The 11,962-nt window shown below is 47.4% G+C and overlaps 1 protein-coding gene across 3 annotated transcripts in view; it reads right to left on the bottom strand.

Moving 5' to 3' along the window:
- Positions 1-8,139: 8,139 nt before the first annotated feature.
- LOC120058428 (rho GTPase-activating protein 20-like) overlaps positions 8,140-11,962 on the bottom strand; it is a 54,168-nt gene continuing 50,345 nt past the window's right edge. For all 3 annotated transcript variants that reach the window (XM_039007080.1, XM_039007081.1, XM_039007082.1), the window contains 2 exons: positions 11,044-11,158; positions 8,140-10,275 (listed from right to left, as the gene is read on the bottom strand). In XM_039007080.1, coding sequence (XP_038863008.1) covers positions 8,552-10,275; positions 11,044-11,158 — 1,839 coding nt within the window. In that variant the 3' untranslated portion in view covers positions 8,140-8,551. The remainder of the gene's footprint in view (positions 10,276-11,043; positions 11,159-11,962) is intronic.

The following is an 11,962-nucleotide window of genomic DNA, read 5'->3' as shown; positions in this document are numbered from 1 at the left end:
AGGGATTTCTCCAAGGAAGTTGGGAGGGAAGAATGCATTTTGAAGTATATTAATAACAATACGGATAGCCCCTAGCCTTTGACCCTTTTGACCTGTTTTTTTCTTCTTCATATTTGCATCTATGTTGACTCATTTTGTTTCCTCTCAAAATGATCTCCCGGGTGGCGCAGTGGTCAAGGGCACTGCATCGCAGTGCTAGCTGCGCCACCAGAGTCTCTGGGTTCGCGCCCAGGCTGGGCTGGGTTCGCGCCCAGGCTCTGTCGCAGCCGGCCGCAACCGGGAGGTCCGTGGGGCGACGCACAATTGGCATAGCGTCGTCCGGGTTAGGGAGGGTTTGGCCGGTAGGGATATCCTTGTCTCAGTATGTAAAAAAAAAAATGTAATAAAATGTATGCACTCTACTGTAAGTCGCTCTGGATAAGAGCGTCTGCTAAATGACTAAAAATGTAAAATGTAAATGTCCCCCCCTCCCGGATACGCACCAGGTTGTAAGCGCTCCTGAGATCCAATTTTGTGAAGAAGTGCGCCCCGTGCATTGACTCGATCGCACTGGCGATGAGAGGTAGCGGATAGCTGTACCTCACAGTGATCTGATTGATACCACGATAGTCAATACACGGGCGCAGACCTCCATCCTTCTTCTTCACAAAAAGAAACTCAAGGAGGCAGGTGAAGTGGAGGGCCTAATGTATCACTGCCCCAGGGATTCGGAGACATATGTTTCCATAGCCGCCGTCTCCTCCTGTGACAGAGGATACACGTGACTCCTGGGAAGTGCTGCGTCTACCAGGAGATTTATCGCACAATCCCCGAGTCGATGGGGTGGTAATTGAGTCGCCTTCTTCTTACAGAAGGCGAGAGCCAAATCGGCATATTCTGAGGGGATGCGCACGGTGGAGACCTGGTCTGGACTTTCCACCGTAGTCGCACCAATGGAAACCCCTACACACCTCCCTGAGCACTCTCGTGACCACCCCTTGAGAGCCCTCTGCTGCCACGAAATAGTGGGGTCATGACAGGCCAACCAGGGTAGGCCCAGCACCACGGGAAACACAGGAGAATCAATAAGGAAGAGACAGATTCTCTCCTTGTGACCCTCCTGCGTAACCATGCTTAGTGGAGCGGTGGCCTCCCTAATCAGCCCTGACCCTAATGGTCGACTATCTAGGGCGTGCACAGGGAAGGGCATATCCACAGGAACAAGGGGAATCCCTAAACTATGGGCAAATGAACGGTAAAATAATTCCCAGCTGCGCCTGAATCTACGAGCGCCTTATGCTGGAAATGCGGGGAAAACTCAGGAAATTTAATAAACACATACATGTGAGCAACAGGGGGCTCTGGGTGAGCCTGGTGCCGACTCACCTGGGGTGACACGATAGTGGCCCGCCTGCTGCCTCGACTCCCTGAGGAACCCCCCCAGCACCGACCAGCAGTGTGCCCTCTGCGGCCACAGATGGTGCAGGGAATGGCCCCTCCTCCGGTCGCCCTAAATGCAGCACCTCCCAGCTCCATGGGCATCGGAGCGGAGGTGCTGGGGGATGGAACTGACAGGCACCGATCCGGACGTCCGCGGGTAGCCAGCAGGTTGTCCAGCCGGGTGGACAGGTCCACCAGCTGGTCCAACGTGAGGGTGGTGTCTCGGCAGGCCAACTCCCGATGGACGTCCTCGCGCAGACTGCACCGGTAGTGATCGATCAGGGCCCTGTCGTTCCATCCCGCGCTTGCGGCCAGGGTCCGGAAGTCCAAAGCGGAATCCTGCGCGCTGCTCGTCCCCTGCCTCGGGTGGAACAGACGTTCACCCGCCGCTCGACCCTCAGGCGGGTGGTCAAAAACTGCCCAAAGCGGCAGGTGAACTCTGCGTAATGGTCCAATGCCACGTCTCCTTCACTCCATATGGCGTTGGCCCACTCCAGAGCTTTGCCTGAGAGGCAGGAGACAAGGGCGGACACGCTCTCACGTCCCGAAGGAGCCGGGTGGACGGTCGCCAGGTAGAGCTCAAGCTGGATTAGGAACCCCTGGCATCCGGCAGCAGTCCCGTCATACTCCCTCGGGAGCGCGAGCTGAATCCCGCTGGGACCAGGTGAAGCAGGGGTGGACAGTGGGGCCTGCTGTAGTGGGGCTGGTGGAGGTGCTGGACGACCTCCTCCTCTCTCCCAACGATCCATCGTCTGCAGCACGCGATCCATGGCGGTGCCCAGATGTTGCAATATGGTCACGTGCTGCTGGACACGCTCCTCTATCGCCACAGGGAGGGCGTCTGCTCCTGCTAACTCCATTCTTGGTGAGTAGTTCTGTAATGTGGTCTGTGTGTAGCTTGTGTAGAGGAATCAGGCGCAGGACAGCAGATGTGAGTAAATAAACGTAATTTACTCAAAATAGACAAATATAATACAATAAAGCGAGCCCACATAACGGACCGTATTACATACAAACAATTACTCACAAACAAACATGGGGGACCAGAGGGTTAAATAATGAACAAGTAATTGGGGAATTGAAACCAGGTGTGTAAGACAAAGACAAAACAAATGGAAAATGGAAAGTGGATCGGCGATGGCTAGAAGGCCGGTGACGTCGACCGCCGAACGCCGCCCGAACAAGGAGAGGGACCTACTTCGGCGGAAGTCGTGACAGGGACTTCGTAAATCTCTCTCAGATTTTTACCAATCCCACAAGGTATCACTCCAAACACACCGAAAAGGCTACTCTCCTTGATGAAATCTTCACAAATAATTCTGATAGGTATCAGTCTGTTGTTTTCTGTAATGCCCTTAGTGATCACTGTTTTACTGCCCGTGTTCGTAATGACTGCTCAAATTAAATGACCTGAGAGCAAGCCTTCCTTCATGACTTGTAACAAGCACACCCCATGAAGAAAATGAGAATTAAAAACAGGATCAGCCCCTGGTTTGACCGTGATCTGGCAGAGTTACTCCACCTCAAGAACACCATTGGCGAAAGGTGCGGTTCAAGCAAATGAGAAATATGTGCACTCAGGCTATCTGGGAGGTCAAGTTAGTTACTTTAAGGAGCAGCTCTCTCTCTCTCTGTGGTTCTAACCCCCAAAAGTTCTGGAAAATGGTGAAAGACCTAGAGAATAAATCCTCCTCTTCACAGCTGCTTATGTCCGTTAATGTTGATGATGTGGTTGTTACTGACAAGGAGCGTATCGTTTAACTCTTTAATCTCCACTTCATTAAGTCAAGATTCCTATTTGACTCAAACATGCCTCCTTGCCCATCCAACACTTCCTCATCTCCCAGACCTTCTAATGCAACTAACCCTGATGCTCCTCCCTCTTTTCCCCTGCCCCACTACACAGCTTCTCCCTGCAGGCGGTGAAAGGAGCTCCTTAAACTTGACCCCCAAAAAACATCTGGGTCAGATGGTTTAGATCCTTTCTTTTTTAAGGTTGCTGCCCCTATCATCACCAAGCCTATCTCCAACCTTTTTAACCTGTCTCTCCCCTCTGGAGAGGTTCCCAGTACTTGGGAGGCAGCCACGATGTGTCCTTTAATGAAAAGGGAAGATCAAACTGATCCTAACTGTTATAGGCCTATTTCTATTTTGCCCTGTTTATCAAACATGTTGGAAAAACTTGGCAATAATCAACTGACTGGCTTTCTTGATGTCTATAGTATTCTCTCTGGTATGCAATCTGGTTTCCTCTCAGGTTATGGATGTGTCACTGCAACCTTAAAAGTCCTCAATCATGTCACCACTGCCCTTGATTCTAAGCAATGTTGTGCTGCTATTTTTGTTGACTTGGCCAAAGCTTTTGATACGGTAGACCATTCCATTCTTGTGGGTCGGCTAAGGAGTATTGGTGTTTCTGAGGGGTCTTTGGTCTGGTTTTGCTAACTAACTCTCTCAAAGAGTGAAGTGTGTAAAGTCAGAACACCTACTGTCTCAGTCACTGCCTGTCACCAGGGGAGTACCCCAAAGCTCGATCCTAGACCCCACGCTCTTCTCAATTTACATCAACAACATAGCTCAGGCAGTAGGAAGCTCTCTCATCCATTTATATGCAGATGATACAGTCTCATACTCAGCTGGCCCCTCCCTGGATTTTGTGTTAAATGTTCTACAACAAAGCTTTCTTACGGCTTTCTCTGCCCTAATCGTTATTCTGAACACCTCCACAACAACAATGTGGTTTGGTAAGAAGACTTGGTTTCCTCTATCGTAATTGTTCTTCTTTCACCCCAGCTGCCAAACTAACCCTGATTCAGATGACCATCCTACCCATAGTAGATTACGGAGACGTAATTTATAGACTGGCCGGTAAGAGTGCCCTCGAGTGGCTAGATGTTCTTTACCATTCGGCCATCAGATTTGCCACCAATGCTCCTTATAGGACACATCACTGCACTCTATACTCCTCTGTAAACTGGCCATTTTTGTATTCCCGACGCAAGACCCACTGGTTGATGCTTATTTATAAAACCTTCTTAGGCCTCACTCCCCCTCTCTGAGATATCTACTGCAACCCTTATCCTTCACATACAACTACCTCTTCCCCTTACTGTATTTATTTATTTTGCTCCTTTGCACACCATTATTTATATTTCTACTTTGCATATTCTTCCACTGCAAATCTACCATTCCAGTGTTTTACTTGCTATATTGTATTTACTTCGCCACCATGGCCTTTTTTTGCCTTTACCTCCCTTATCCCACCTCATTTGCTCACATTGTATATAGACTTATTTTTCTACTGTATTATTGACTGTATGTTTGTTTTACTCCATGTGTAACTCTGTGTTGTTGTATGTGTCGAACTGCTTTGCTTTATCTTGGCCAGGTCGCAGTTGTAAATGAGAACTTGTTCTCAACTTGCCTACCTGGTTAAATAAAGGTGAAATAAAATAAATAAATAAACATACAACAGCCATTCTACCAGTCTCATTCTGTTAAAGGTCCCCAATGCAAACACATTCCTGGGTCACTCGTCTTTTCAGTTCGCTGCAGATAGCGACTGGAAGGAGCAGCAAAAAACACTCAAACTGGACAGTTTTATCTCCATCTCTACATTCAAAGACTCAATCATGGACATTCTTACTGACACTTGTGGCTGCTTCGTGTGACATATTGTTGTCTCTACCTTCTTGCCCTTTGTGCTGTTGTCTGTGCCTAACAATATTTGTACCTTGTTTGTGCTGCTACCATGTTGTGCTGCTGCCATGTTGTGTTGCTACCGTGTTGTTGTCATGTTTTGTTGCTACCATGCTGTGTTTTCATGTGTTGCTGTCATGCTGTGTTGTTGTCTTAGGTCTCTCTTTATGTAGTGTTGTGATGTCTCTTGTCGTGATGTGTGTTTTATCCTACATTTGTATTTTTTATCCCAGCCCCTGTCTCCACAGGAGGGCTTTCCCTCTTGGTAGGCCGTCATTGTAAATAAGAATGTTCTTAATTGACTTGCCTAGTTAATTATAGGTTAAATATATATACAGTACCAGTCAAAAGTTTGGACACACCTACTCATTCCAGGGTTTTTCTTTATTTTTTACTATTTTCTACATTGTAGAATAATAGTGAAGACATCAAAACTCTGAAATAACACATGTAGTAACTAAAAAAGTGTTAAACAAATCCAAATATATTTTATATTTGAGATTCTTCAAAGTAGCCATCCTTTGCCTTGATGACAGCTTTGCACACTCAAGGCATTCTCTAAACCAGCTTCATGAGGTAGTCATCTGGAATGCATTTCAATGAACAGGTGTGCCTTGTTAAAAGTTCATTTGTGGAATGTATTTCCTTCTTAATGCGTTTGAGCCAATCAATTGTGTTCGACAAGGTAGGGGTGGTATACAGAAGATATCCATATTTGGTAAAAGACCAAGTCTGTATTATGGCAAGAACAGCTCAAATAAGCAAAGAGAATCGACAGTCCCTCATTACTTTAAGACATGAGGATCAGTCAGTCAAATTTCAAGAACTTTTAAAGTTTCTACTACATGATTCCGTATGTGTTATTTCATAGTGTTGATGTATTTGCTATATTTCTACAATGTAGAAAATAGTGAAAACAAAGATGGACCCTTGAATGAGTAGGTGTGTCCAAACTTTTGACTTGTACTATATATATATATATATATATATTATGTATTCCTTGGGTGGTTATTTCATTCAGTCATACTGCATTTATTCTTATTTCATTGGATAACATTCTGAAAAAGGTATTCTAAGCCTGTATACACTTAGTGTACAAAACATTAGGAACAACCTCCTAATATTGGGTTGCTCCCCCTTTTGCCCTCAGAACAACATCAATTCATCGGGGTATGGACTCGAAAGCGTTCCACAGTTGTATCAGGTTGGCTGCATGTCCTTTGGGTGGTGGACCATTCTTGATACATATGAGAAACTGTTGAGTGTGAAAAACCCAGCAGTGTTGCAGTTCTTGACACACTCAAACCTACTACCATACCCCATTCAAAGGCACTGAAATATTTACCCATTTACTCTCTGAATTGCACACATTCACAAACCATATCTCAATTGTCTCAACGCTTAAAAATCCTACTTTAACCTGTCTCTTCCCTTTCATCTACTGATTGAAGTGGATCTAACAAGTGACATCAATAAGGGATCATAGCTTTCACCTGGATTCACCTGGTCAGTCTATCATGGAAAGGTGTTCCAAATGTCTTTTACACTCAGTGTCTATATATTAGTAATATCTCTAGCCTTTTGTTTTTCCCCTCGCTTATCATACAAGTTAATTTACAGAGATGTCCTTTTCACCATTATTCCCATGGTGATTTATCCAAGCCTTGTGGTGAGAAGGTTACACAGTGAATTCTAATGAAGCATGTTCTGTGAGGGCCAGGAGTCTTTCCTGTCCACCCTAGTTATTATAACTACTAATGACTCCATCAAGCTCCCTCGCTAAACCAACCATTCCTGCTTGTACTGCTTTCTCCCTAAGCTTCCCACCTCTGTAGAGGTGCGACAAATAGACATAAACAGGCAGAATCACTTCAACATCCAGCTAGACCCCTGACCTTAGAACTCCACAGTGCATGTTAACATGACCCATGTGGGCCAGCATATAGTACCTTTTAGACTAGAGACGTAACACTTATTACTGGTGGAGTCATGCTCCAGTGATTCAAGTACAACAGCACCCAGCCCTACACAACTTGTACACACACATTTTGAGCAGATATTATACTTTGAGACAGGTCCAGGAAGGTGGGCCAAACCCGTGGGCTTCATGGTTCTGCTTCCATTACATAATTGGCCGTGCTCATGTCTCCCTGTCTGGCTGACTAACTCTAACAGACCTGTCAGTCTAAAAAGCAGCACCTCAGTGTGAGTGTAAATGTGTGTGTGTGTGTGTGTGTGTGTGTGTGTGTGTGAGTGAGTGAGTGAGTGAGTGAGTGAGTGAGTGAGTGAGTGAGTGAGTGAGTGAGTGAGTGAGTGAGTGAGTGAGTGAGTGAGTGAGTGAGTGAGTGAGAGAGAGAGAGACTCTCTGGCTGACTCTACCACTTCCAGACCTGTCAGTCTAAAAGTGCGTGTGTGCGTGTGCGAGAGAGACTCTCTGGCTGACTCTACCACTTCCAGACCCGTCAGTCTAAAAAGCAGCACCTCTGTGTGTGTGTGTGTGTGTGTGTGTGTGTGTGTGTGTGTGTGTGTGTGTGTGTGTGTGTGTGTGTGTGTGTGTGTGTGTGTGTGTGTGTGTGTGTGTGTGTGTGTGTGTGTGTGTGTGTGTGTGTGTGTGTGTGTGTGTGTGTGTGTGAGAGAGAGAGAGAGAGAGAGAGAGAGACTCTCTGGCTGACTCTACCACTTCCAGACCTGTCTATCCTCTTAGACCGAGACCTACATCACTCCGCCACCAGAGACCATACAGATGAATTATTCATGGTAATATTATGTTTACATCACACTATGAGTCTGATGATTCATGCTTAACAGGTGTAAAGAGTTGACATTTTATCACTAATACAGCACTGTGCATTTAGTATAGTACAGCTTGTCCTACTTTGTCAGTTCTGCAGAGTCGTAGTCCAGAACCCAAGTCATGGAGACCCATAACATCAAAAGAAGCCACAAAATAACAGAAGAACAATTTTTAAAAATGTGCCTTTTTAATAAAGAGAAATGAATACTTCCGTTGATACATAAAGATACTTTCACAAGAGCAACGTTTTATTATAATCGTTATAATTAATTTTCATAAGCATTAGACATCAGATATACAAACGGTGTGTTCTGTAGCAAATATACTCTATAGTACAGCAGCAGGATTGGCATCATGTACAAAAATACACATATGATTTCTTACAGGTCGTACAACACTATAACAAAGCATCACATGAACATAAATATAGACCTCTACCTGTTGTTGAACGACAGACATGCGGAAACAGAGCTCAAGCACAACCAAACATCTACTATGACCAGGGGAAAATAACTGTACATATATGACAATATAAACACCAACAACAAGACCATATAAACATACAAACGATATGCTATAAACAACATTGACCAGCCATATAAAACAAACCCAGACACTCTTAAAATCCTCTTGAATGTATTAAACGTAGGACTCCTCAGCAAAGAACATTTGGTCAAAGTCGTCGACACACGGGTCACTACACTTCCTGCTCTGCCACTCCCTCTTCCCCTGGACGAGGGCCAGAGCCACCTCTTGACTCCTACCCAGGCATGCGTCTGCATCCACCCGCCCCTGCGAGGAAAAGTAGTCCCTCACTGCCCGCGTGGTGGAGGGTGATAGGCAGATCCCTGGCTCTGAGTTTGGGCCTGCTCCGTTGCGCTGTGGCTCCACGTCAGAGACTCTAAGTCCGCTCTCAGGGAGCTGCTGATCTTTGACCCTGTGGGTCCGGGACTTGACCCTGGGCCTCTCCGAGGTAAGGCTGGAGGCTGCATCTGTCACGCATGAGGGCTCGGAGGCTCTGCGAGGCATGGTGAGGACCTTGCGGCTGGCTTCCATGGCCGGGGTGAGGGAATGAGACTTATGCCTCTGGAGGGTAAGTGTTGAGCTACTCTGTCCATAGAACACACCCTGGGGGGGCTGGATGACCTCACTTTCTATTCCAGTGGGCTGCTGGGTAACGCCACTTCCTGTGGGGGGTCTGTGGGTGACTTTGCAGGACTGGTTGTGTAGCAGCCGTAGCTCCTTTACGGTGAGGGGTTTCTCTGTGCCTCTGTAGAAGGGAGACCTACTCCCCTGTAGCTGTAGGATAGCCTGCTGGTAGGATGGAGGGCTGCTGGACCTCCTCTTGGTGGTCACCTCTACACCTTTAACCTCTGGGGATTTTGGGAGGCTAACCCCTTCCCCTTCCCCCTCCCCCACTTCCTCCTCCAGGTGTCCGTTGTCGGGTTGCCGAAGCGACAGCCGTCGGTCCCTCTTGAACCAAGTGTTGGGGTGCAGGCCGTGGTGGGTGGACGGGGTCCGGGACGAGTGGGGGGGGTGGCTTTGGCTACAGTCCACTGTGTCTCTCTTGGGGGGTGAGCCCTGGGGGGAGCGGGGTAAGCGGGGTGAGAGGGGGAAGAGGTGTGAGAGGGGGAAGCGGGGTGAGAGTGGGGAGTGGGGGGAAGGCTCAGCCAAATGGAAGCCTGCGCTGGTGACATAGTCCGTGGAATACTGGGAGAAGGCGGAGTCTAAGGAGCTGAGGGAGGAGCCTGTGGGGGAGGTCGCCGGGGACGACAGGCTGGAGCAGCTTGCATCCAATCGTAAAGGAGGGGGCGGGGCGTGCCTCAGCTTCCTCCGCCCAAGAGTTCCAACCCCTCCTCTTTCTCCACCTGTGACTACAATGTCTTTCAGCTGCAGAGCCCTGAGCCCCTGCTTCAGAAACACTTCATCCTCCTCTTCCTCCTCCTCTTCTTCCTCTCCCTCCATCGCCGCATCGTAGCTTGCTTTACGTGATGCCAAACTGTGCTTATCTGATTGGACAATCAGAGCTCCGGGGGTGTGTCCGAGGGCGGGCTCCGAGCTGCGTCGTAACCTCCGAGGGCCATGTGATTGGACAAAGGACTGACGTGGCTGTGGTTGGCGTACGACGGAGGTGAACTTCCTGGGTCTGGGCAGTGGAGGGAGATGTAGGAGGTCATCCTCAGGGTCAGGGTCAGGGTCTGGGTCACAGTCACTCAGCGTGATGACAGAGTCTCTGCTGTGGCTGTCTGGCATGGCCTTGTCTCTCAGAGGGAGGGACTCCTGGAAGGGTGACTCTGGGTCTTCGTTTAACTCGTTCTCCAGGCTGTCGTAGGATGAGTCATTCATCTGGAAAGATGACACATCTATGGAGGGAGAGAGAGAGGGAAAGAGAGAAGGGGGAGTTTGAGTTTGAACAAACCTCCATTTCATTAGGTAGACACAGGGTTTGAAAACTAAGCATAAAGTGCTGTAATGGTCCCTAGCATACAGCTGCCATTCAAAGAGGTTGGTTTAGGGGAGAAGGAGGAAATTGGCTGGTGTGTTAATGAGTCACTGAAGTGACTGAGGTCAACATACTGACCCCAATCAGCAAACCTCACCGAGACACAGGCTTATGGAAAGGCCACGTCTGAGAGAACACTCAACTCGCGCGCGCGCGCGCGCGCACACACACACACACACACACACACACACACACACACACACACACACACACACACACACACACACACACACACACACACACACACACACACACACACACACACACACACACACACTGCAGCTAGTCAGGGTTAATATGCTCTTTAACGGTGATAAGGGCTCCAATACACAGAGCCACTGTCTTGCTGTCGACACACATACACTCGTGACTTTTTTGACCCTTGTGAAGAGCTGTGTCAAATTAAACCACCTCTGTGTTGTTTCAGTTCTGCTTGGTTTGTGACCTCTCTCTTCCTCACTCCACCTCCAGGAGGCATCTCTTTTCTCCCTGTCTTTTCTGTTGCTATCCAACTTTATCTTATGAAGTTTTCTGCCACCAAAAATAACAACATTTGTTTAGAGCACTGTACAACATAATTTGGATTTAGATGTTATTTCTTCAGTAAATAAATGGAGACTTTGTTTACCTGATCCGTGGTCGCTGCTGTTGCTCTTCTGAGGGAATGCACCAAACAGAGAGGTGACATCATCTCCCAGGACCTTCCTGCAGTTCTCAATCAGGAACCGTACCAGCTCACAGACCTGGGAACAGATCATAGACCTTGTTACACAGTCACACAAGTTAACTTCTTTGGGGTACGGGGCAGTATTTTCAGGTCCGGATGAAAAGCATGCCCAGAGTAAACTGCCTGATACTCAGGCCCAGATACTAGGATATGCATATTATTAGTGGATTTGGATAGAAAACACACTCTGAAGTTTTTAAAACTGTTTGAATGATGTCTGTGAGTATAACAGAACTCATATGGCAGGCAAAAACCTGAGGAAGAACTCCAACCAGGAAGTGGGAAATCTGAGGTTTGTAGGTTTAACTCTTTGCTTATCCAAGATACAGTGGAAATGGGGTCATGTTGCACTTCCTATGGCTTCCACTAGATGTCAACAGTCTTTAGAACCTTGTTTGATGCTTCTACTGTGAGGTGGGGGCGAATGAGAGGAGATTGAGTAAGGTCTCTCCCAGAGTGCCACGAGCTGACCATGCGCTGACCATGTGTGTTCATGTGAGAGCTAGCTGCGTTCCATCGCATTTCTGAAGATAAAGGAATTCTCCGGTTGGAACATTATTGAAGATTTATGTTAAAAACGTCCTAAAGATTGATTCTATACATCGTTTGACATGTTTCTACGGACTGTAACGGAACTTTTTGGACTTTTCGTCCGTACTTTCTGCTGGACTTGCACGTGCGTCGTGAGTTTAGATTGTGTGCGCGGAGGAACAAGGAGGAATTTGGACATAAATTATGAACATTATCGAACAAAACAAACATTTATTGTGGAACTGGGATTCCCGGGAGTGCATTCTGATGAAGATCATCAAAGGTAAGG

This window comes from Salvelinus namaycush, chromosome 13, assembly GCF_016432855.1.
Source record: "Salvelinus namaycush isolate Seneca chromosome 13, SaNama_1.0, whole genome shotgun sequence".
NCBI classification, from domain to species: Eukaryota; Metazoa; Chordata; class Actinopteri; order Salmoniformes; family Salmonidae; genus Salvelinus; species Salvelinus namaycush.
This window is presented reverse-complemented; position numbering and strand designations above follow the sequence as displayed.